Source organism: Brachyhypopomus gauderio, unplaced genomic scaffold, assembly GCF_052324685.1.
Source record: "Brachyhypopomus gauderio isolate BG-103 unplaced genomic scaffold, BGAUD_0.2 sc45, whole genome shotgun sequence".
NCBI classification, from domain to species: Eukaryota; Metazoa; Chordata; class Actinopteri; order Gymnotiformes; family Hypopomidae; genus Brachyhypopomus; species Brachyhypopomus gauderio.
Genome location: NW_027506871.1, coordinates 1,815,001 through 1,840,664, shown reverse-complemented (window position 1 = coordinate 1,840,664; position 25,664 = coordinate 1,815,001). Strand labels below are relative to the sequence as shown.

General features: G+C 47.9%; 2 protein-coding genes across 4 annotated transcripts in view; both read right to left on the bottom strand.

The window, feature by feature from the left end:
- corin (corin, serine peptidase) overlaps positions 1-21,009 on the bottom strand; it is a 45,085-nt gene extending 24,076 nt beyond the window's left edge. For 2 of the 3 annotated variants that reach the window (XM_076986087.1, XM_076986088.1), the window contains exons 1-9: positions 20,647-21,009; positions 17,891-18,035; positions 14,202-14,516; positions 7,708-7,918; positions 7,086-7,270; positions 6,295-6,408; positions 4,486-4,593; positions 4,129-4,239; positions 1,952-2,074 (exon numbers count right to left, since the gene is read on the bottom strand). In XM_076986087.1, coding sequence (XP_076842202.1) covers positions 1,952-2,074; positions 4,129-4,239; positions 4,486-4,593; positions 6,295-6,408; positions 7,086-7,270; positions 7,708-7,918; positions 14,202-14,516; positions 17,891-18,035; positions 20,647-20,703 — 1,369 coding nt within the window. In that variant the 5' untranslated portion in view covers positions 20,704-21,009. Of the gene's footprint in view, positions 1-1,951; positions 2,075-4,128; positions 4,240-4,485; positions 4,594-6,294; positions 6,409-7,085; positions 7,271-7,707; positions 7,919-14,201; positions 14,517-17,890; positions 18,036-18,858; positions 19,329-20,646 lie in introns of those variants that run through there. The other variant, XM_076986089.1, reaches the window with a different exon arrangement.
- Positions 21,010-22,320: 1,311 nt separating this feature from the next.
- Positions 22,321-25,664, bottom strand: part of nfxl1 (nuclear transcription factor, X-box binding-like 1) — a 23,938-nt gene continuing 20,594 nt past the window's right edge. Inside the window, exons 19-23 of the mRNA XM_076986223.1 lie at positions 25,547-25,616; positions 24,238-24,342; positions 23,711-23,797; positions 23,271-23,324; positions 22,321-23,027 (exon numbers count right to left, since the gene is read on the bottom strand). Coding sequence (XP_076842338.1) covers positions 22,854-23,027; positions 23,271-23,324; positions 23,711-23,797; positions 24,238-24,342; positions 25,547-25,616 — 490 coding nt within the window. The 3' untranslated portion in view covers positions 22,321-22,853. The remainder of the gene's footprint in view (positions 23,028-23,270; positions 23,325-23,710; positions 23,798-24,237; positions 24,343-25,546; positions 25,617-25,664) is intronic.

The following is a 25,664-nucleotide window of genomic DNA, read 5'->3' as shown; positions in this document are numbered from 1 at the left end:
ACACGTGTAGAACTGAACTACACCACATATGGTGGGATTTACAGGAGAACACACGTGTAGAACTGAACTACACCACACGTGGTGGGTTTACAGGAGAACACACGTGTAGAACTGAACTACACCACACGTGGTGGGATTTACAGGAGAACACACGTGTAGAACTGAACTACACCACATATGGTGGGGTTTACAGGAGAACACACGTGTAGAACTGAACTACACCACATATGGTGGGATTTACAGGAGAACACACGTGTAGAACTGAACTACACCACATATGGTGGGATTTACAGGAGAACACACGTGTAGAACTGAACTACACCACACGTGGTGGGTTTACAGGAGAACACACGTGTAGAACTGAACTACACCACACGTGGTGGGTTTACAGGAGAACACACGTGTAGAACTGAACTACACCACATATGGTGGGATTTACAGGAGAACACACGTGTAGAACTGAACTACACCACACGTGGTGGGTTTACAGGAGAACACACGTGTAGAACTGAACTACACCACACGTGGTGGGTTTACAGGAGAACACACGTGTAGAACTGAACTACACCACACGTGGTGGGATTTACAGGAGAACACACGTGTAGAACTGAACTACACCACATATGGTGGGATTTACAGGAGAACACACGTGTAGAACTGAACTACACCACACGTGGTGGGATTTACAGGAGAACACACGTGTAGAACTGAACTACACCACATATGGTGGGATTTACAGGAGAACACACGTGTAGAACTGAACTACACCACACGTGGTGGGTTTACAGGAGAACACACGTGTAGAACTGAACTACACCACACGTGGTGGGATTTACAGGAGAACACACGTGTAGAACTGAACTACACCACATATGGTGGGATTTACAGGAGAACACACGTGTAGAACTGAACTACACCACATATGGTGGGATTTACAGGAGAACACACGTGTAGAACTGAACTACACCACATATGGTGGGATTTACAGGAGAACACACGTGTAGAACTGAACTACACCACACGTGGTGGGATTTACAGGAGAACACACGTGTAGAACTGAACTACACCACATATGGTGGGATTTACAGGAGAACACACGTGTAGAACTGAACTACACCACACGTGGTGGGTTTACAGGAGAACACACGTGTAGAACTGAACTACACCACATATGGTGGGATTTACAGGAGAACACACGTGTAGAACTGAACTACACCACATATGGTGGGATTTACAGGAGAACACACGTGTAGAACTGAACTACACCACATATGGTGGGATTTACAGGAGAACACACGTGTAGAACTGAACTACACCACATATGGTGGGATTTACAGGAGAACACACGTGTAGAACTGAACTACACCACATATGGTGGGATTTACAGGAGAACACACGTGTAGAACTGAACTACACCACATATGGTGGGATTTACAGGAGAACACACGTGTAGAACTGAACTACACCACATATGGTGGGATTTACAGGAGAACACACGTGTAGAACTGAACTACACCACATATGGTGGGATTTACAGGAGAACACATGTGTAGAACTGAACTACACCACATATGGTGGGTTTACAGGAGAACACACGTGTAGAACTGAACTACACCACACGTGGTGGGTTTACAGGAGAACACACGTGTAGAACTGAACTACACCACACGTGGTGGGTTTACAGGAGAACACACGTGTAGAACTGAACTACACCACGCGTGGTGGGTTTACAGGAGAACACACGTGTAGAACTGAACTACACCACACGTGGTTATATGTTTATATATGCCTGTGCATGCATGTGTCACCTAGCTGTTCTGTGTGTGTGTGTTTTGGACTCAAACAGCTGTTTGTGGTGTGTGTGTGCGTTTGTGTGTTAGATTCACCCAGCTGTTTGGTGCGTGCGTGCGTGCGTGCGTGCGTGCGCGTGTGTGTGTGTGTATAATCTCACCCAGCTGTTTGGTGCAGTTTTCTTCATCACTCCCATCTTTGCAGTCAACGTCTCCATCACAGTGAAATGCACTGGGGATACACTGCCCACTCTTACACTCCAGCAAGCCTTGTGCCTTACAAGCTACACACACACACACACACACACACACACAAACACATTTCTTAAGTTTAAAAAAGATAGAAAGCAGAACCTTCAACGCACAATGCACTGTACTCTAGAGACCAAGGCACAGGTAAGACCAGGTATGGCATTATGGACCTGGATAACTTAAAACATTAATCACCATTATTAAATTAGAATTAAATTATTAAACACCACTTTCAGTAGAAACAGTACATTCTGAAAATTTGCTGCTCTTATTAAAAGTAATTATCAATAATCTAGGGTGACCAAACGTCCGTATTTCCCGGGACATGTCCGTATTTCACGTCCTGTCCCGGGCATCCCGGGATATTTTTTACAACTGTGGAAATATCCTGGTTTTTAAATTATGTTAATCGGGCCATTAATTCTACAGGCACTAGGACCCTGAGCACGGCGCTGTATGACACGGAATCCCTGAGCCTCATCAGATGAGCCTCATCATACTCAACTGGCGGAGAACCAACAACTTACCCCCCCCGTCCTGGTTTTCCCAAACAAAAATATGGTCACCCTACAATAATCTGTATAATTTTTTTTTTACTTTTCCTAAACATTTACAGGCTGTGTGTGCAGTCGACACATTAGCAGTAATCTTCCACTCATCAACAGACACATTAGCAGTAATCTTCCACTCGTCAACAGACACATTGGCAGTAATCTCCTAGTCGTTAACAGACACATTAGCAGTAATCTTCCACTCGTCAACTGACTCATTAGCAGTAATCTTCCACTCGTCAACAGACACATTAGCAGTAATCTTCCACTCGTCAACAGACACATTAGCAGTAATCTTCCAGTCGTTGACACATAAGCAGTAATCTCCCGCTCGTCAACAGACACATTAGCAGTAATCTCCCGCTCGTCAACAGACACATTAGCAGTAATCTCCCGCTCGTCAACAGACACATAAGCAGTAATCTTCCACTCGTCAACCGACACATTAGCAGTAATCTTCCACTCGTCAACCGACACATTAGCAGTAATCTTCCACTCGTCAACAGACACATTAGCAGTAATCTCCCGCTCGTCAACAGACACATAAGCAGTAATCTTCCACTCGTCAACCGACACATTAGCAGTAATCTTCCACTCGTTAACAGACACATTAGCAGTAATCTTCCACTTGTCAACAGACACATTAGCAGTAATCTTCCACTCATCAACAGACACATTAGCAGTAATCTTCCACTCATCAACAGACACATTAGCAGTAATCTTCCACTCATCAACAGACACATAAGCAGTAATCTTCCGCTCGTCAACCGACACATTAGCAGTAATCTTCCACTCATCAACAGACACATAAGCAGTAATCTTCCGCTCGTCAACCGACACATTAGCAGTGATCTTCCACTCGTCAACCGACACATAAGCAGTAATCTTCCACTCGTCAACCGACACATAAGCAGTAATCTTCCGCTCGTCAACTGACACATTAGCAGTAATCTTCCACTCGTTAACAGACACATTAGCAGTAATCTTCCGCTCGTCAACTGACACATTAGCAGTAATCTTCCGCTCGTCAACTGACACATTAGCAGTAATCTTCCACTCGTTAACAGACACATTAGCAGTAATCTTCCACTCATCAACAGACACATAAGCAGTAATCTTCCACTCATCAACAGACACATTAGCAGTAATCTTCCACTCGTCAACTGACACATAAGCAGTAATCTTCCGCTCGTCAACTGACACATTAGCAGTAATCTTCCACTCGTTAACAGACACATTAGCAGTAATCTTCCGCTCGTCAACTGACACATTAGCAGTAATCTTCCGCTCGTCAACTGACACATTAGCAGTAATCTTCCACTCGTTAACAGACACATTAGCAGTAATCTTCCACTCATCAACAGACACATAAGCAGTAATCTTCCACTCATCAACAGACACATTAGCAGTAATCTTCCACTCGTCAACTGACACATTAGCAGTAATCTTCCACTCGTTAACAGACACATTAGCAGTAATCTTCCACTCGTTAACAGACACATTAGCAGTAATCTTCCACTCGTTAACAGACTCACAGCAGTTGAGTTCATCACTCTTGTCCAGACAGTCATGGTCTCCATCACACAGCCACTCTGGTGGGATACAGCGCCCCTCCCCACAACGGTGCTCTTTCACCGGGTCGCACTCTGTGGGAGGTCAAAGGTCAGCCGTACTACTCTGCTGTGATGTCAGAACAGAGCCCATACAGTGACATGGTTTTACAATTTGCATGTTCATGTTCTCCAGGACAACACACCAATTACATGGTTGATTGAGAAATCTATAAGGTTATATACATATGCAAAATAAAAGTCTTAACTGCACAGAAGATAAACCCCACACATTAAAGGTAGTGTCTGTGTGTGTGTGTGTGTGTGTGTGTGTGTTCTTACTGCAGTTGTGTTCATCACTGAGGTCCCCACAGTCATCATAGCCGTCACAAAGCAGAGAGACGTTCACACAGCGGCCGGTGCCACAGCTAAACTCCCCCTCCCCACAGACTGGGTGTATACACACACACACACACACACACACACACACACACACACTCATGGGTTAAGGTTATGTTCAGGTTCAGTCATGTTCATTCATCAGTTTTTCTTGCTTGTGGAACTCAAAATTCATAAAATACTAAAACTAAACTAAATACTAAAACTATACATAAGAAATATTAACACTACCCACCCGCACAGACACACCTCCCACCCACATAGACACACACCCACACAGACACACTCCCATACCCCCACCCACCCACCCCAACAGACATACCCCCACTCACACACACACACACACACACACACACACACCCACAGACAGACCCCAACATACACCCACCCACACACCCCCACCCACACAGTAGTCATACATGCACAAAATGCATAATGAAGAGTAGAGTATGACAGTGGTGTGTGTGTGTGTGTGTGTGTGTGTGTGTGTGTGTGTGTGTGTGTGTGTGTGTGTGTGTGTGTTGACTCATCTTTGCTGAAGTATGTGAATTCCTTAGAAACTGGAGGCACCATTTCTAAGGGCAACCATTAAGACCTGGTAGAGTGAGTCATGTAGTTTATAATGTGTGAGGCATCAATGTGCACAGAAACACACACACACACACACACACACACACACAAATGTGTGCATGTACACACATGTACAGAAATGCATGTGCACGCACACCAGTGGGGAACCGTCAGGGCCCTCTACGCATATAACATATTCTTAAAACATAAATATATATAATTTATCCAATTTTATTTTATCTACTTACAGTTTGACAATCGACATCTAAACAATTACAAAAATATAAGCAAATAAATTATTCACCCGTGTCTATTCAATCTGTGTTTGAAGGTGAGGGGTTAAGTGGAAGCCTGTGAGCCTGTGTCTCCCCCTATCAGGACTGTGATGCCCGCTGTTCGTTTACAGAGGGCCTGGCAGTTATAATTCAGCGCAATACCAGTTTCAAATGACAGTAAAATTGACCAATCATATCTTCCCTCTTAGTGGGCGGGCTTAACTGTATGATAATTTCCGTCCGCTGTGGCGACACTAGCTGTCGTTAGCACCACCGCTAGCTAGTTTCGATTCAGTGCTTTGATGTCCTCGTGCGCGTTGTTTACATATTCCGCTCCCGAGGAACACGGAGCTGTGAACCTTATTTTGTTGGAACCTTATTTTGCTTAAGAAGTTATCTAGTACAGATATTATTGTTTATTGCGTTTTAAAGCTGTACTGTCGTCTCAGTTTTTAAAATTTTTTTAAATTGCATTAGGAGAGGAAACACATTTTTTTCGGGGGGGGGGGCAGGTATAATGGTCATGGTTCGCTACTGACGCGCACACACACACACACACACACACACACACACAGAATCTAGCCTCTTGTTCTACATTACAGTCTTTATAATGACCAACTGCACTATTTATCATGATTGTCATTTATGTGTTAAGTGTGTGTGAGTGAATCTGTGTCAGTGTATGTGCAAGACTGTGTGTGTGTGTGTGTGTGTGTGTGAAAAAGAGTGTTAGTCTGTGGAAGTGTGTGTGTGTGTGTGTGTGTGTGTGTGTGTGTACACGTTGGTAGGTATGTATGCACGTGTGTGTGTGTGTGTCTGTGTGTGTGTGTGTTAGAGTGTGTGTATGTATGTAAGAGTGTGTGTGTGTGTGTGTGTGTGTGTGTGTGTTAGTGTGTGTGTGTCTTACTGCAGTCTGCTTCATCACTCCAATCATCACAATCATTGAACCCATTGCACACCAGTTTCTGAGGGACACAAATTCCTGTTGCACACAGGAAGTTGTCACTACCACCACATACAGCTGTGGATAAAATAAACAAAAAGAGTTTCACACACACACACACACACACACACACACACACACAACAAATAGAAAGCAGATTAGTTTCTGTCTGTTAGATAATACACCATTTTGCTTTGAAACCCTGATCAGAGTGTATGTATGTACTGAAGTAATTATATCCAGTGTGTATCAGTGTCCAACACAAACAGGAACAGTGCGGATGTGTTCATGCAGACTGTATTAACACCAGCCACTGTATTAACACCAGCCACTGTATTAACACCAGCCACTGTATTAACACCAGCCACTGTATTAACACCAGCCACTGTATTAACACCAGCCACTGTATTAACACCAGCCACTGTATTAACACCAGCCACTGTATTAACACCAGTCACTTATTAACACCAGCCACTTATTAACACCAGCCACTTATTAACACCAGCCTAAAACATCTGCACATCATAAATAAATACAGAACAGATAAGAACATTAGTTCAGAAACAAACAGATTTATGGCCATATCAGTGTGTGTGTGTGTGTGTGTGTGTGTGTGTGTGTGTGTGTGTGTGTGTATGTGTGTGAGGAGACTGACAGGGTTTTCCTTTGACATGGTGTGGTGTGTAACAGGCAGGCTGTGTGTGTGTGTGTGTGTGTGTGTGTGTGTGTGTGTGTGTGTGTGTGAGGAGACTGACAGGGTTTTCCTTTGACATGGCGTGGTGTGTAACAGGCAGGCTGTGGTCCAGTCATGGCTGCGGTGATGTTGGTGAACTGGGAACATCTGAGGAACTCGGGCCAAGAGGCGTTGAACATCTGGAGTACAGGCTCACAGCCCTCACGCGCTGCCTCACAGAACGCCTCGCACGGCAGGACGAGACGCCTGGACACACCCACAGACAGACAGAGACATAGAGACAGACACAAAGAGACACATACAGAGAAAAGAGAGAGAGATGTTTTGCACAGATAAACACCACACACTACCCATCCATAGCCCCCATTCACTCGCCCCTCCCCCACACAGACACAGTGCCCCTCCCCCTACACACAGTGCCCCTCCCCCCTACACACAGTGCCCCTCCCCGACACAGTGCCCCTCCCCGACACAGTGCCCCTCCCCCACACATACAAGCCCCTCCCCCACACATACAAGCCCCTCCCCACACACAGTGCCCCTCCCCGACACAGACACAAGCCCCTCTCCCCACACACAGTGCCCCTCCCCGACACAGACACAAGCCCTTCCCCCCACACACAGTGCCCCTCCCCGACAGACACAAGCCCCTCCCCCACACACACAGTGCCCCTCCCCCTGACCTGCTGTCTCCGTGGGTGGTGCACTGGGGCAGGGCGATGGTGCAGCCAAACAACATGATGTGTCTGTAGCAGCTCAGTCTGTTCAGGTAGCTGAAGAACTTCAGGAACATCTCCAACTCACCGCCCTTCACAACCGTTGCCCCTGGCAACACCCCACTCTGGTTGTACGGCAGCATGCGACACTGGCTCTCCGTAATATCCGAGCACGTGCCTGAGGAACGCCCACACACAGAGTTCTGATTGGCTGGAAGCTCGGCTGAATAAGCAGACCAATAAGTTTCATTGGTCAACAGAAAAGTCCAACAGATGTTCAGTTGTAACTGTAATAGTGACTTTAGCAGCTAGGAGCCTGGAGAGAACATGATTCCTCATTCATAATTGTGAACGGTCAATGTATGTGACTGTTTTACATGATATATGTTGATATATGTTGCCATATTTTGTGGTAATTTGCATATAATGTCAGCAGTTCATAAAATAACTTGAACAAAATGCTTCCTGAGTCTGTCAGATTGTACAGGTTCTGAAAAAAAGCCCATGTGGATTGGTTGTTTCTCCAACAGTGTTTCATCACGTCATCAACTCTGCACACACACACACACACAGAGTTGTATAATCCAGGTTCAGAAAGTGAAAGTCCTCATCAGGATTTTGCTCAGGCACCCTGGATTGTGTTGATTCCACTAATTTTACCTGGATTGCACTAATTAGAAAATATAGCAAGATTGAGCAAAATCCTGGTGAGGACTTTTACTTTCTGAACCTGGAGTTGACACCTCTGGACACACACACACGTTCAGCCACACGCGTTCACACATGTTCAGTATACACACATGTTCAGTCCAGCACACGCACATGCACACACACACACGTCCAGCACGCACACACACACACACACACACACACACACATATAGAGTCTTGTATATACCAGGAGTCTCATAGACCAGTGGTATCAGCAGGAAGCACTGGTGTGGTAATTACTGCCACAGTCTCCCTGTGTGATGCACATACTGGGTACAGAACCCGTACTGGGTACAGAACACATACTGGGTACAGAACCCATACTGGGTACAGAACCCATACTGGGTACAGAACCCATTCTGTGTACAGAACAAATACTGGGTACAGAACCCATTCTGTGTACAGAACAAATACTGGGTACAGAACCCATTCTGTGTACAGAGCCCATTCTGGGTACAGAGCCCATTCTGTGTACAGAGCCCATTCTGTGTACAGAGCCCATTCTGGGTACAGAACCCATTCTGGGTACAGCACTGTGCAATCAAGTGTAATGAATCTGGCCCTGGCTGTTTAAAGGAATTCTTCAGTGGTTTTCCTCTCTGCCCCCTGCTGGCCACACTGGTCAGACGATGTGGGACAGACACGCTCTGCATGGCTCTGTGTTTTGAAGTCCGTTTGTCTTCTGTAGACTGACAAGCAGGTCTAGTGGGTCTGCAGCAGAACTATTCATGTGCTGCAGCACCTGAGTCACAAAAGGACAAAGACACAAAGACACTGGGACTTTAATCCCAGTATGGCAGAGAGTGGGATTATCTCAGTATGGCAGAGACTGAGATTATCCCAGTATGGCAGAGACTGAGATTATCCCAGTATGGCAGAGAGTGGGATTATCCCAGTATGGCAGAGAGTGGGATTATCCCAGTATGGCAGAGAGTGGGATTATCCCAGTATGGCAGAGAGTGGGATTATCCCAGTATGGCAGAGAGTGGGATTATCCCAGTATGGCAGAGAGTGGGATTATCCCAGTATGGCAGAGAGTGGGATTATCCCAGTATGACAGAGAGTGGGATTATCCCAGTATGACAGAGAGTGGGATTATCACAGTATGGCAGAGAGTGGGATTATCACAGTATGGCAGAGAGTGAGATTATCCCAGTATGGCAGAGAGTGGGATTATCCCAGTATGGCAGAGAGTGGGATTATCCCAGTATGGCAGAGAGTGGGATTATCTCAGTATGGCAGAGAGTGAGATTATCCCAGTATGGCAGAGAGTGGGATTATCCCAGTATGGCAGAGAGTGGGATTATCCCAGTATGGCAGAGAGTGGGATTATCTCAGTATGGCAGAGAGTGAGATTATCCCAGTATGGCAGAGAGTGAGATTATCCCAGTATGGCAGAGAGTGGGATTATCCCAGTATGGCAGAGAGTGGGATTATCTCAGTATGGCAGAGAGTGAGATTATCCCAGTATGGCAGAGAGTGGGATTATCCCAGTATGGCAGAGAGTGGGATTATCCCAGTATGGCAGAGAGTGGGATTATCCCAGTATGGCAGAGAGTGGGATTATCTCAGTATGGCAGAGAGTGAGATTATCCCAGTATGGCAGAGAGTGAGATTATCCCAGTATGGCAGAGAGTGGGATTATCCCAGTATGGCAGAGAGTGGGATTATCCCAGTATGGCAGAGAGTGGGATTATCCCAGTATGGCAGAGAGTGGGATTATCCCAGTATGGCAGAGAGTGAGATTATCCCAGTATGGCAGAGAATGAGATTATCCCAGTATGACAGAGAGTGAGATTATCCCAGTATGGCAGAGACTGAGATTATCCCAGTATGGCAGTGTGGGAGCATTCAGCTCTTCAACCCTACACCACTATCTTTGACTGGTTGTAGAGTTGCTGTGTTTCTGATCATTCTTCAACTACACCGGGCAGCACATGGTCTTCTGATCTGATTACAAATAAATCTTGAATTAGGGAAATAAAGCATAAAGTACATGTACAGCAACTATATGGTAATTACACAATAACCATAAAGTGAATATTTTACTGCTCCCAACAGCAGTAATGTCACTGTGCATTATAAAGAGGTCAGAGGTCACATGCATGAATAATTATGAACAGTGAATAGTGGTCCTGTATAATTACATATATAATTCACAGTTTGGTTAAATTACTCAAAAGGTTAAAATACTCAAAATGTGTATTGTATTGTTAACTTGATTATTATAGATTTTATATAATGGGTTTGTGCTCTTTTTCAAAGCGTTTCTGTGTGATTATTTATTTAGCTTTCATATTATCTATTTTAAAGTGGCCATGACAAAAGTGCTGATGTCAGTTCTCAAGGTTAGATTTACACCTTTTCTGATTGGCTGGGAGAGAATGTTCTCACTGAAGGTGAGACGGACCGTGTTCATTAAGAGTGTAGTGGAGCACTCATTGTCTCACTCTGTCTCTGTCTCACTCTGTCTCTGTCTCACTCTGTCTCTGTCTCACTCTGTCTCTGTCTCACTTTCTCTCCTTCAGCTGCATATATGTCATTATGCCTATATGTGCACGTGTGTGTGTGCATGTGTGCATACGTGTGTGCATACGTGTATGTATGTGCATACGTGTGTGTGTGTGCATACGTGTGTGTGTGTGCATACGTGTGTGTGTGTGTGTGCATACGTGTGTGTGTGTGTGTGTGTGCATACGTGTGTGTGTGTGTGTGTGTGTGCATACGTGTGTGTGTGCGCATACGTGTGTGTGTGTGTGTGCATGCATACGTGTGTGTGTGTGTGTGTGTGTGTGTGTGCATACGTGTGTGCACAGGTGTGTTTGTTACACAGTAATGGTGGTGAGGAGGTGCGTAACCTGTTTATAAACGTTTCTATTTTAAGCCCTCATAGATACAGCTGGGGCGTTGGAGAGGGTGTTAATCTTTCAGAGTGCATGTAAAACAGCCCCAAGCTGCTCCTGTTAATACCCCTGGCTCAGGTCCTCAGAAATCAGGCTGTGTGTGTGTGTGTGTGTGTGTGTGTGTGTGTGTGTGTGTGTGTGTGTGTGTGTGGTCACTCTTCTGTCTTTCGTTGTAATTGAGATTCTAGTGCTCATGACAAAGTCAATGCAGTATAAAGATATATCTGTGGCTTTCTCCCCAACACACACACACACACACACACACACACACACACACACACACACACACACACACACACACACACACACACACACACACACACACACACACACACACACACACACACACACACACACACCTCTATGCTGCTCTAAATGATTAATCATTATGATGTTTGGATGAACAGACGAGACAAATGGGCAAGATACACTGTTTCCCCTTGGAGGTCATTGCTCACACGCACGCACACACACACGCGCGCCCGCACACACACACACGCGCGCCCGCACACACACACACACACACGCCCGCACACACACACACACCCACGCGCGCCCGCACTCACACCCACGCGCGCCCGCACTCACACCCACGCCCGCACTCACACACACGCGCGCCCGCACTCACACACGCGCACGCCCGCCCGCGCTCTCACACACACACGCACGCACGCACTCACATACAAACACGCCCGCACTCTCTCTCTCACACACACACACACACACACACACACACAGATCAAGATTCCAGTCACTGTCTAGACTGTCCCCTCACCGAGGACAAAAAGACTTCCTCTGCATCCGCAGTCTCCTACTGTCTTCTTACACACTCACACACGCACACACACACACACGCACACACACACGCACACACACACGCACACACACACATACACACACAAAGGACAATGTCCTTTGCCCATGCTGGAAGAATAAATGCTAATGTCTGGAAGTACATTACCTGCACTCAGAGAAACAAACACACCCTACAAATGAGATTTACGGCTGGACAGAGGACATAAGAAATGAAGGACATCAGAGCTCTGGAAACAGCATGAGAGAGAGAGAGGGAGAGAGAGAGAGGGACACTGGACTGAGACAGAGAGGGGAGGACACTGGAGTGAGAGAGAGAGAGAGAGAGAGAAAAAGAGAGAGTGAGTCAGGTGAGTCTTGATACCTGCTGGTCCAGGTGTCCCAGGTGGATTTTTGGGTGGTATGAGGTGGTGTGGTGGTGTGGGGGTTTGGGTGGTGGTGTGGTGGTTTGGGTGGTAGAAGGTGGTGTGGAGGTTTGGGTGGTGGTGTGGTGGTTTGGGTGGTGGTGTGGAGGTTTGGGTGGTGGTGTGGTGGTTTGGGTGGTGGTGTGGAGGTTTGGGTGGTGGTGTGGGTGGTGGTGTGGTGGTTTGGGTGGTAGAAGGTGGTGTGGTGGTTTGGGTGGTGGTGTGGTGGTTTGGGTGGTGGTGTGGTGGTTTGGGTGGTGGTGTGGAGGTTTGGGTGGTAGAAGGTGGTGTGGTGGTTTGGGTGGTGGTGTGGAGGTTTGGGTGGTGGTGTGGAGGTTTGGGTGGTGGTGTGGAGGTTTGGGTGGTGGTGTGGTGGTTTGGGTGGTGGTGTGGTGGTTTGGGTGGTGGTGTGGTGGTTTGGGTGGTGGTGTGGAGGTTTGGGTGGTAGAAGGTGGTGTGGTGGTTTGGGTGGTGGTGTGGAGGTTTGGGTGGTGGTGTGGAGGTTTGGGTGGTGGTGTGGTGGTTTGGGTGGTGGTGTGGAGGTTTGGGTGGTGGTGTGGTGGTTTGGGTGGTGGTGTGGAGGTTGGGTGGTGGTGTGGAGGTTTGGGTGGTGGTGTGGTGGTTTGGGTGGTGGTGTGGAGGTTTGGGTGGTGGTGTGGTGGTTTGGGTGGTGGTGTGGAGGTTGGGTGGTGGTGTGGTGGTTTGGGTGGTGGTGTGGAGGTTTGGGTGGTGGTGTGGAGGTTTGGGTGGTGGTGTGGTGGTTTGGGTGGTGGTGGTGTGGTGGTTTGGGTGGTGGTGGTGTGGTGGTTTGGGTGGTGGTGTGGAGGTTTGGGTGGTGGTGTGGAGGTTTGGGTGGTGGTGTGGTGGTTTGGGTGGTGGTGTGGAGGTTTGGGTGGTGGTGTGGAGGTTTGGGTGGTGGTGTGGAGGTTTGGGTGGTGGTGTGGTGGTTTGGGTGGTGGTGTGGTGGTTTGGGTGGTGGTGTGGAGGTTTGGGTGGTGGTGTGGAGGTTTGGGTGGTGGTGTGGTGGTTTGGGTGGTAGAAGGTGGTGTGGTGGTTTGGGTGGTGGAAGGTGGTGTGGTGGTTTGGGTGGTGGAAGGTGGTGTGGTGGTTTGGGTGGTGGTGTGGAGGTTTGGGTGGTGGTGTAGAGGTTTGGGTGGTATAAGGTGGTGTGGAGGTTTGGGTGGTGGTGTGGAGGTTTGGGTGGAGGTGTGGAGGTTTGGGTGGTGGTGTGGTGGTTTGGGTGGTGGTGTGGAGGTTTGGGTGGTGGTGTGGAGGTTTGGGTGGTGGTGTGGAGGTTTGGGTGGTGGTGTGGTGGTTTGGGTGGTGGTGTGGAGGTTTGGGTGGTGGTGTGGTGGTTTGGGTGGTGGTGTGGTGGTTTGGGTGGTGGTGTGGAGGTTTGGGTGGTAGAAGGTGGTGTGGTGGTTTGGGTGGTGGTGTGGAGGTTTGGGTGGTGGTGTGGTGGTTTGGGTGGTAGAAGGTGGTGTGGTGGTTTGGGTGGTGGAAGGTGGTGTGGTGGTTTGGGTGGTGGAAGGTGGTGTGGTGGTTTGGGTGGTGGTGTGGAGGTTTGGGTGGTGGTGTGGAGGTTTGGGTGGTGGTGTGGAGGTTTGGGTGGTGTTCTGCTACACTCTTACCCAGCTCAGCACTGGCACTGGTTGGGCTGACCGCCGTACTCGTCAGGGTTTCCATGGAGCTCATAGTGGAGAAAGCCATAAACCAGTCGGTGGTTGATACGGGTGTAGGCATCACTGGGGATGATGACTGTGATGATGTTTCATGGGTTGTCAGGTCAGCAGGGGGTGAATCTGACTGAAAGGTTGCCATGGTGCCCTGTGTTTGATTGATGGTTGTCCGGCTAGTAGTGAAAGTCATGAGGGGGACCAGGGTTGCCGTGGTGACGTATGTACTGGAGAAAGGAGAAGAGTCCAGTACACCATTCCCAATGATTCCTGAAAGAAAAGAAAACATTTTTGTTAAGAAAAAGCAATCAGTCTATAGAGGCAAAAAGGGCAGTGTACATATATGACCACGGACATGATCATGAGGCTCAGGGTTAAGGTCAGGGGTCATGGTCATTGACCCATGACCACACTCGTACAGTACTGACTCGGTGATCGACACACTAGCACAGTACTGACACGGTGATCGACACACTAGCACAGTACTGACTCGGTGATCGACACACTAGCACAGTACTGACTCTGTGATCGACACACTAGCACAGTACTGACTCGGTGATCCACACACTAGCACAGTACTGACTCGGTGATCCACACACTAGCACAGTACTGACTCGGTGATCCACACACGTACAGTACTGACTCGGTGATCCACACTCGTACAGTACTGACTCGGTGATCCACACACTAGCACAGTACTGACTCGGTGATCCACACTAGTACAGTACTGACTCGGTGATCCACACTCGTACAGTACTGACTCGGTGATCCACACACGTACAGTACTGACTCAGTGATCCACACTAGCACAGTACTGACTGAGGAGAGTGAGGTAGAGGAGACAGACAGGAGATTAAGAGCGGTGTGAGGGAGGAATTGTAATGAGCGTTCCCCTCTGTCGTCCTGAGCAAACGTGCAGTCACACACACATACACAGTGTGACCTTCTGACACCTATTAGAGGCGCTATAGAGGCAAGGCAGTAAAAAACGCTTAGAGGACTTTTACAGACAGATAGAGAGACACATGGGTAGAGACAGAGAGAGGGATAGAGGGAGAGACAGGACTCAGACAAACAAAATGTAACTTTTAATTCTTAAAACAAACATAGTGACAGACTCAACATTGTGTGTGTGTGGGTGTGTGTGCGTGTGTGTAAAGTCTCATCCTGTTTGCTGTTGGGTGATGACATCACAATGGGCACTTTAGCCCCGCCCCTGTACAACTGGGCGGCTGTAATTCCAGACTGAGGCAGTGATACCTGATGGTCATCGTGATGGCGAAACAACCTCTGTTTATGCAAGCTAAGACAGGAAAGATTACACTAATGTATGGCAAATTCTGCGTTGTTGATCCTTAACATGTACACATCCTCACTGGGCACCCAACCTACACACACACACACACACACACACACATTAATCCTTCTGTCAGGTACACTATACAGGGGCATGGCAGATAAATACACTACACAGGGCAGATCAATAAACTACACGGAGAGTGTTTGGTGGGAGTGATGGCCTGTGATTGTGTCATCAGGAATGAATGGAAGTGTTTCTTCAGTTTATTTGCAGAAATTATTTATTTCTTTACATTTCTTTACATAATATTACCAGAGTGACTCATTTTGCAAAGCAACGAACGGATTTAGACAGCAGAGCACTGACAAAACACCCACCATCTGGAGCGCGAACACACACACACACACACACACACACACACACACACACACACACACACACCTCTCCTGTAGATGGGCACGCTGCTACTACAGTGGTTTAGTAAAGTCCTGGACCACAACATGGTGAGGTTAGAATGCCAGAGTCTGAATGCGTGTGTGCGTTTTGGGTACGGAAGGCACTTGTAGGGATGGACATGAAGATTAATTCACTGCAGAACATGGAGTGATGAAGTGATGAAGTGATGAAGAGATGAAGAGAAGAAGTCGTGGAGAGGTGAGTCACACATTCTAAACGCACGTGTTGAGATAGAGTCCCAGAGAACTAGGCATGCACCAGATAAAAGCACACCCGTGTGTGTGTGTGTGTGTGTGTGTGTGTGTGTGTGTGTGTGTGTGTGTGTGTGTCCTACCACTTCTTCAGAGTAGCAGGGGCTTTTGAGGCAAGGACAGTGGAGAGATGGATGACACAGGCAGGAAGAATGTGTCAGTGTCTCTGTTCTCTGGTCCTTCATTCTCAGCCTAACCCAATCAGGTCAAAGGAAGGTTGTGACCGCCCCCTTACCCCACAACCAAGCCCCCTAACCCCCCACAACCAAGTCCCTAACCGCCCCCAAAGCCCCTAACCCCCTAACCAAGCTCCCTAACCCCCCTAACGCTCCTAACCCCCCTAACTAAGCCCCCTAACACCCCACAACCAAGCCTCCTAACCGCCCCCAAAGCCCCTAACCCCCCAAACCCCCCTAACAACCCCAAACCAACCCCCCAACCAAGCCCCCTAACCGCTCCCAACACCCCCCAACTAAGTCCCCTAACCCCATATCCTAACTAAGGGAGGATATGTACATGTGTGTGTGTGTGTGTGTGTGTGTAGGGAGGATATGTACGTGTGTGTGTGTTTAGGGAGGATATGTACGTGTGTGTGTGTGTAGGAAGGATATGTACATGTTAAGGATCAACAACACAACATTTGCCACTCGGTACTGTTATACTGATCAGTGATCAATATCATAAAATTGACTATATGCTATATTGATAGTAAAAGCATGTGTATAATATTTTAGTGATATTTTAAATGGTTTTTTTCTAATTAGGTTAATCTTGCGTTTGTAGGTACATAATAGACATACACAGTGTGTTGTGAATATTGTTCCAAAGTTCAATAAACAACCAGTTTACTGTTCAGTTTCTCCCCTTCTGATGTTAAACGGGCTGTGCTAATGTTGTGGAAAGATTATACAAGTTACTCCATCATTAACTGAGTGTGGGGGTAGTGAGTGTACGCCCGCACCCCCTCTGCCCCGCACCCCCTCTGCCCCACACTGGGACACAAGGCTGTAGTTTTATTTCCATTCTGAACGAAAACACACAGAGCTGGTCCACTGGCACAAACTGGGACCTTCACATCAGATACTGGGAAACCCTCACTGAGAGGTCTGAGTCTTTAAACTTGGATAGAACATCCTGAGAAAGTGTACGCACGTGTGTGTGTGTGTGTGTGTGTGTGTGTGTGTGTGTGTGTGTGTGTGTGTGTGTGTGTGTGTGTGAGAGAGTGTGTGTGTGTGTGTGTGTGTGAGTGTGTGTGTGTGTGAGAGTGTGTGGTGTGTGAGTGTGTATGTGTGTGGTGTGAGTGTGTGTGTGTGTGGTGTGAGAGTGCGTATGTGGGTGTGTGTGTGTGTGTGAGAGAGTGTGTATGTGTGTGTGTGTGTGTGTGTGAGAGAGAGAGTGTGTGTGTGTGTGAGAGAGTGTGTGTGTGTGTGTGTGTGTGTGTGTGAGAGAGTGTGTGTGTGTGAGAGTGTGTGTGTGTGAGAGTGTGTGTGTGTGAGAGTGTGTGGTGTGTGAGTGTGTATGTGTGTGAGTGTGTGTGTGTGTGTGTGTGGTGTGAGTGCGTGTGTGATGTGAGAGTGCGTATGTGGGTGTGTGTGTGTGTGTGTGTGTGAGCAAGTGTGTATATATGTGTGTGTTACCTGTGAAGGCCAGCAGCAGTGTCAGGAAGCAGACGAGTCCACACACACAGGGCAGGAGTATGAGCAGGGCCAGCCGCAGGTGTCTGACGGAGCCCAGCTTGTGCACACACGAGTCCCCCATCACCTGCACATCCGCCCTGGGCACCTACAGCACACACACACCACATGGTCCAGCACCACCACCACCACCACCATCACCTACCACCCTTCCTAGTCAGCTGTAGCGGTGCCCTAACGTTGAACCACAGTCTCTACGGCACTACAACCACGGCGCTGACGTGCCCCGCGCCCTTCATCACTATTCCACAGACTACAGCTGAAAGCCCGACACCCTGAAGGGTTTGTGCCCGGTTCAATGGAGCCATTGTTAGTGGTGAAAGCAGGATTGATGACCTCTGTGTGTCCTCTCTTTTGAAAATGCAGAGATCAGAATAATTCCCCTAAATGAGGACCTTTACATTTGGGCAACAAACTATCCGTACGACTTTCTGGACTATTTTTGATCTTATCAGGACGCATCTATTTTTATAAGTCTACACATAACTGGCTCCAGTACGCAGGCTGCATGTGTGATAACGCTGGTGGAAACACGGCTCCTCGGTCCGGTTATCAGGCGAAGTTAAGCGACTCCGAGCGAACCGGCTCCTGCAGTTCAGACGCCACGGAAAAGCACCGATAAAGTTACCGGGCAAGAGTTTAAATGTGGGAAACGACCTGGCCGAGTTAAACAGATAGACATCTTTCACAAGACTCGCGCTTAACAAGAGTCGCGCAAGATCTCAGGACAAAAAGCAGCTACGAATAAGAATAACATCATAAAATTAATAAAAGAGCAAATAATAACAGTATTAATCGTCAACATAACCATCTACATACAAGTAAACAGCTATTATTGTGATAATATAACTCAAGCCCATATTAATAACACATTTCAGCCCCAAGGTTTAATGTTCACATCAGGTTCTTACCTGCGTTAACGTTCACACTGACACGCCGCGGTCACAACGACCTCCGGTACCGGCGCTGAGGACCGGCAGGACCGGCAGGACCGACAGCCTCCCCCACCAGACCAACACGGTGCCCGTTATTCCCCACAAACGGACACGGCTCGCGCAACGCGGCGAAGTCACGACCGCTGCTCGTTCGCAAGAGTTTTAAGACGCTCCGTCTCACGTGCGCGTACGGTCGGTCTGCACGCGCAGCACCGGGTCCTAAACATGCCGGTTAACCGGGGCTGACGTGGACACGCGCTCGAGGACACGTTAACGCGCTCGAGGACACGTTACACTTGAACCGCGGTGTTGAAGTGCTGACGGGACCGGGACGGACCCGGTGCTACACGTGAGTGTGGTGTTATCACACCGGTACCGGGGTTGGGCAGTACCGGGCCCGCGCGCCGGGTCTAGGACCCCGAGACCACAGCACAGCTGCGTAGCCTGAGCGCCCCGCCGTGTCCGACTATTTATAACCAGGTATGTTTCCCTCCACACTTTCCACTCCGGCCAAGGGTGGAGGAGGGCGGGGGAACCGGAGACCTCCACCCGGGGAGGGAGGGTTATTTTAGGGACGAGGAGCACACAAGCCTCCATACTCACGTCAGGTGCAGGAGTGGGCAGATACCAGACTGAATAATTACACCATATAGTAATAATAATAATAATACCACATGTTGAATAACTACACCATATAGTAATAATTATACCACATGTTAAATAACTACACCATATATTAATAATAATACCACATGTTAAATAATTACACCATATAGTAATAATAATAATAATACCACATGTTGAATAACTACACCATATAGTAATACTATCATGTTGAATAACTACATCATATAGTAATAATACCACATGTTAAATAACTACACTATTTAGTACCACATGTTAAATAACTACACCATATAGTAATAATAATAATACCACAGGTTAAATAACTACACCATATAGTAATAATTATACCACATGTTAAATTACTACACCATATAGTAATAATAATAATACCACATGTTGAATAACTACACCATATAGTAATAATAATAATAATACCACATGTTGAATAACTACACCATATAGTAATAATACCACATGTTAAATAACTACACCATATAGTAATAATACCACATGTTAAATAACTACACCATGTAGTAATAATAATAATACCACATGTTAAATAACTACACCATATAGTAATAATAATAATACCACATGTTGAATAACTACACCATATAGTAATAATAATAATACCACATGTTGAATAACTACACCATATAGTAATAATAATAATACCACATGTTGAATAACTACACCATATAGTAATACTATCATGTTGAATAACTACATCATATAGTAATGATACCACATGTTAAATAACTACACCATATAGTAATAATACCACATGTTAAATAACTACACCATACAGTAATAATACCATATACTAAATAACTACACGTTAAATGTGTAGCACACACTCACCACTGAATTAAGCGCAGAGATGAACAAATCAATATTTCTTTGTGTAAATCAGTAAACTTTGTAACAGTGGAACAAAACCTGGAGTCGCACCAACACTTCAACTGTAAAACCACACCGACACCCGCGTGCACCGTTAAATCACATCAAAGTTTTTAACGCACCGTCCACATGAATTAATCACTAATACCGTCCGCGCGCCACTAATGTCATGACTAATGTTAGCAGAAAGAGGAGTGTGTCCCGGTAATGTGTCCCGGTAACGAGTCCGGTCCTTACCGCCGTCCGCTGGCACAGCTCGAGGCTCGGCGCGTGCAGCTGCTCGGTGGAGAACATGACCGGCGCGCGGGACCCGCTCACCCGCTCATCTCGCGCTTCCGTCCGTTTCCTCTGCCACGCGCGTGCGAGGAGGAACCGAGCCGACGTCTGCTGAACTAAACCCGCGTGTCTCCCGCTCTCGTGCCCTGATAACGACACCCGGTAACTCCACCCTCGGCGCACGCGCTCACTGTGGCTGCGCGCCTGGCCAAAGCGCGCGCGGCGCGAGGAGCGCGCGGTCACCACAAACGAACGGTGCGTATCCGCGTGCGTTCTGCGCACGAGCGCGTGGGCACGTCTGGACTCGGGACCTTCTGTGTTCGGTTCCAGTGTTCTGACTCCATGACCAGCAGCAGGACAGTTTCAGTGGGAGGAGAATCACCCACACTAATGTCTCCTCCACCACCAAAGAGGAAAGACCTTCAACCAACGGCCTTTATTAACCAGTACAAACCTCAGCACACAACTCCTGGTATTCAAGGAAAAGTACATTTTATTGGTATTGAAATAATATCTGCCTAAGACAAAACAAAAAGAAACTCAAGAGTAACGATGACGACCCTCTCATCATCTCTAAACGTGTTCTACACAGCATTAGTACCATTAGTACGTTAATGTCATTGTCCTACAAGGGTTACATTTAGTTTACATAGTCAACTACAACTATTGTTTAAGTCTACGCAATCAATCACATTCTGGTTTGGCAGGCAAGAAGCTGAGAATTCAGTTTCACCGTACGTACACACACACACACACATGCACACACACACAAGCATGATAAGCGTGTGGTCTCTGAAGGGCTGTCCTCGGGCAGTGTAACGTGTTGCTGGGTTGTTACAGGGATTCGTCATCATACATCAGAGAACAATCCAGCAGGGCGGGGCGGGGGCTGAGCAGGGTGGGGCGGGGCTGAGCAGGGTGGGGCGGGGCTGAGCAGGACTGGGCGGGGCATGGGGCTGAGCTGTGTTGCTGTGTGTGCTGCCCCTCCTACCCCTCACACGTGTGTGTGCTGCCCCACCTACCCCTCACACGTGTGTGTGTGCTGCCCCACCTACCCCTCACACGTGTGGTGTGTGCTGCCCCTCCTACCCCTCACACGTGTGTGTGCTGCCCCTCCTCCCCCTCACACGTGTGTGCGCTGCCCCTCCTCCCCCTCACACGTGTGTGCGCTGCCCCTCCTCCCCCTCCACACGTGTGTGCGCTGCCCCTCCTCCCCCTCACACGTGTGTGTGCTGCCCCTCCTACCCCTCACACGTGTGTGTGCTGCCCCTCCTACCCCTCACACGTGTGTGTGTGCTGCCCCTCCTACCCCTCACACGTGTTGTGTGTGTGCTGCCCCTCCTCCCCCTCACACGTGTGTGCGCTGCCCCTCCTCCCCCTCACACGTGTGTGTGCTGCCCCTCCTACCCCTCACACGTGTGTGTGCTGCCCCCTCCTACCCCTCACTCGTGTGTGTGCTGCCCCTCCTACCCCTCACACGTGTGTGTGTGCTGCCCCTCCTACCCCTCACACGTGTGAGTGCTGCCCCTCCTACCCCTCACACGTGTGTGTGTGCTGCCCCTCCTACCCCTCACACGTGTGTGTGCTGCCCCTCCTACCCCTCACTACGTGTGAGTGCTGCCCCCTCCTACCCCTCACACGTGTGTGTGTGCTGCCCCTCCTACCCCTCACACGTGTGTGTGCTGCCCCTCCTACCCCTCACACGTGCCCCATATGTCCTGAGGAGCGACTCCTTCAACCCTCTTTGGTATCAGGCGGGATGGCCAAGCACTTCAATGGCTTGTTCAAGGATTTAAAAACCTGGACCGGATTTGACCTGCGGGGCTCAGGACTGTTTGAGTGGTTTAGTATTCACACACACACACACACACACCACACACACACACACACACACACACACACACCTGGTGAGGAGATGCTGACCCCACGTCAGGTGTGCTAGCGTAGGTAGAAGCTACCGATCTCTCCAAAACCACAACATACGACTGGAGACAAACAGACCTCAACCTCAGGGTCCAAAACTGTCCAGAAGTGCACAGAAGTGTGTGTACATGCATCAGTGGGCATGTGTGTGTGTGTGTGTGTGTGTGTGTGTGTGTGTGTGCTAGTGTATTAGAGCAGCAGCAGGTGAAGAGATGGTCATTAATCCAGTCTTCTGTCTGGGTTCTCTAGTTGGTCTGCAGCAGATAGACGGCCCCCACAGCCAATAGTGCGCCACAGAGAGACAGGAGGAGGAGCTTCCTGTACTTCAGCCACGCCCCTTCTTCTGTTTCCACCTCCGTGTTACGTCTGTTCTTCTTCCTTTTCCCTTTTTGACGCTTCTCGAAGGCCTCCAGCTCTGCCTGATACACACACACACACACACACACACACACACACACACACACACACACGTACACACACGTACACACACGTACACACACGTATACACACGTATATCACACACACACACACACACACACGTATACACAACACACACACACACACACGTATACACACACACACACACACACACACACACGGTGCAGTTAGTCTCTGTTAGTATGCCAGATGAAGTGGCTGTTACTGTTCAGGCTCAGAATTACCTGCTGTTTTTTCATCTCTTCTTCTTTTATTGCTCTCTCCTCCGCCTCTCGAGCCTGGCACACGCACACGCACACGCAGACACAGACACAGACACAGACACAGACACACACACACACACACAGCCATGCAGGAAGTTCTGATAAGGTTGTGTGTGTAATATGGTGATTGCTATTAGCTCTATGGTACTGTAGCTGGGTCTTATTATCCTGTGTAAGTCTCTCCCTGTTTTATATATACATATATATATATATGTGTGTGGTGTGTGTGTGTGTGAGTGTGTGGTGTGTGTGACTCTCTACCCGTTATGTGTGTTGTGCCCGTGTCTGTGTGTAACTCTCCCTGTTATTTGTGTAACTCTCAATTATGTGTGTGTGTGTGACTCTTCCTGTTGTGTGTGTAACTCTCTCCTTGTTGTGTGGTGTGTGTGTGTACACATTACCTCAGCATATTTTCTCTGTAATTCTCTACAGGTATCATCACACACCACCAAATCCTCTTCTTGTCTTGCACGAGAACAAGAAAACTCCTGCAGACACAGACATAATCATTAAAAGAGCCTTAAATCAATCACTGAAAGTGTTGGGTACTGGCTAGCTGTGTCCCGTGGGCTGTGTGTGTGTGTGTGTGTGTGTGTGTGTGTGTGTGTGACTATACAGTGTTGGTTACTAGCTAGCTGTGTCCTGTGGGGTGTGTCAGTGTGTGTGTGACTATACAGTGCAGTCATATGTCCCTTCACACACAGTGTGAACAGAGAGGGGAGATGCTATCTGCTCCACTCTTATCCTGCTCCTCTGGGCTTGGACACTGGAACATTTTAGCTCTAAACTGCTCGTGTTTGTGTGTTGAGGAATTCATGGAAATTTTTGAAATACAGTAGAATTGTTTTAACTGGCTGGGTAAAGTAAGTTTGTATAAATGTGCTGTGCAGCCATCTTTGCAGTGTGTGTGTGTGGTGTGTGTGTGTACCTTTTTGATCCTCTTGCATGGACACTTCACTTTAACTCTCTGGTTGCAGTTGTACACACACTCCCCAGCGTGGCACTGCTCCTTACAGCGATGACCACACTGCAGCTGCAGGCACACACACACACACACACACACACACACACACACACACACACACACACACACACACACACACACACACACACACACACACAGCCATGTTGATGTATCAAGAGGATGTGTGTATTCAGTCTTAACTTGATTATGAATTTGAGGTTACATAAAATGTTAATTACAAAGCGTTTTTTCAAAAAGTTGTTTTGTGAACATTTAACACAGACATTCCTCCAAAAAAGGTTCAGAACCTTCTGAAGTTAATGTCCACAGACTAGAAAAGCTGCAAACACACACACACACACACACACACACACACACACACACACACACACACAGCCCTTCAGAGCATCAAAGGAGCCCCCAGAGAACCTGGTCAACCCACACACAGCCTCCATTAACAAATCTGACTCGCCCCCCCCCCCCCCCCACACACACACACTAATGCACACACTAACACACCCTGTGCGTTGTCTTTTCCAGGGATGAGACACTAGTCTCTGGTTGTAATGGGGTGTGTGCGTATGGTGCAGTAGACGTAGTAAGGCTGGAGCACAGTGCTGTTGAACACAGCGAGAGCTTCTCCCAGGTCACAGTACTGAACTTTAATCAGGCCTCTTTAGAACAACAGCATCAGTGACCATGGAGATTTAAGCACTGTAATGACCTCAGTGGGGGGGGGGGGGGGGGGGGGGGGGGGGGGGGGAGAAAGAGAGAGAGAGAGAGGGAAAGAGACAGACAGAGAAAGAGAGAGAGAGAGAGGGAGAGAGAGATAGACAGACAGAGAGGGAGAGAGAGAAAGAGAGAGAGAGCGAGAGAGATATTTAACATGTGGTTCTGTTTAAAGAATGTAAGTGCATGCAGATGAAGCAGAAAGCAGAGAGTGACTCGTACAACAGCACTGGAGGGACCGGCCCACTCCAGAGCACGGGGGGGACCGGCCCACTTACTTAATTAGTTTATTTCTGTTCTAATTATTTTAATAGTTTTGCCACCTTTAGTTTATTTATTTATTATTATTTTAATAATGTCATTTTATTACATTTTTTTTACTGTTTGCTTCTTTTTTATCTTTAATTTCTTTTAATGTTTTTTTATTTATTCTGTAAAGCACAGAGTTGCATGTATGTATGTACACGCACGCACACACACACACACACACACACACACGAACACACACACACGAACACACACACACGAACACACACCCCCCTACCTGTTTGGGGCACTGGTTTCTGCAGGAGGTGAGTAGTTCTCTGTTCTCTTGGTCAGCTGAAGTCAGCGTCCTACACACACACACACACACACAACCACACAACCTCAACTCAATAAAG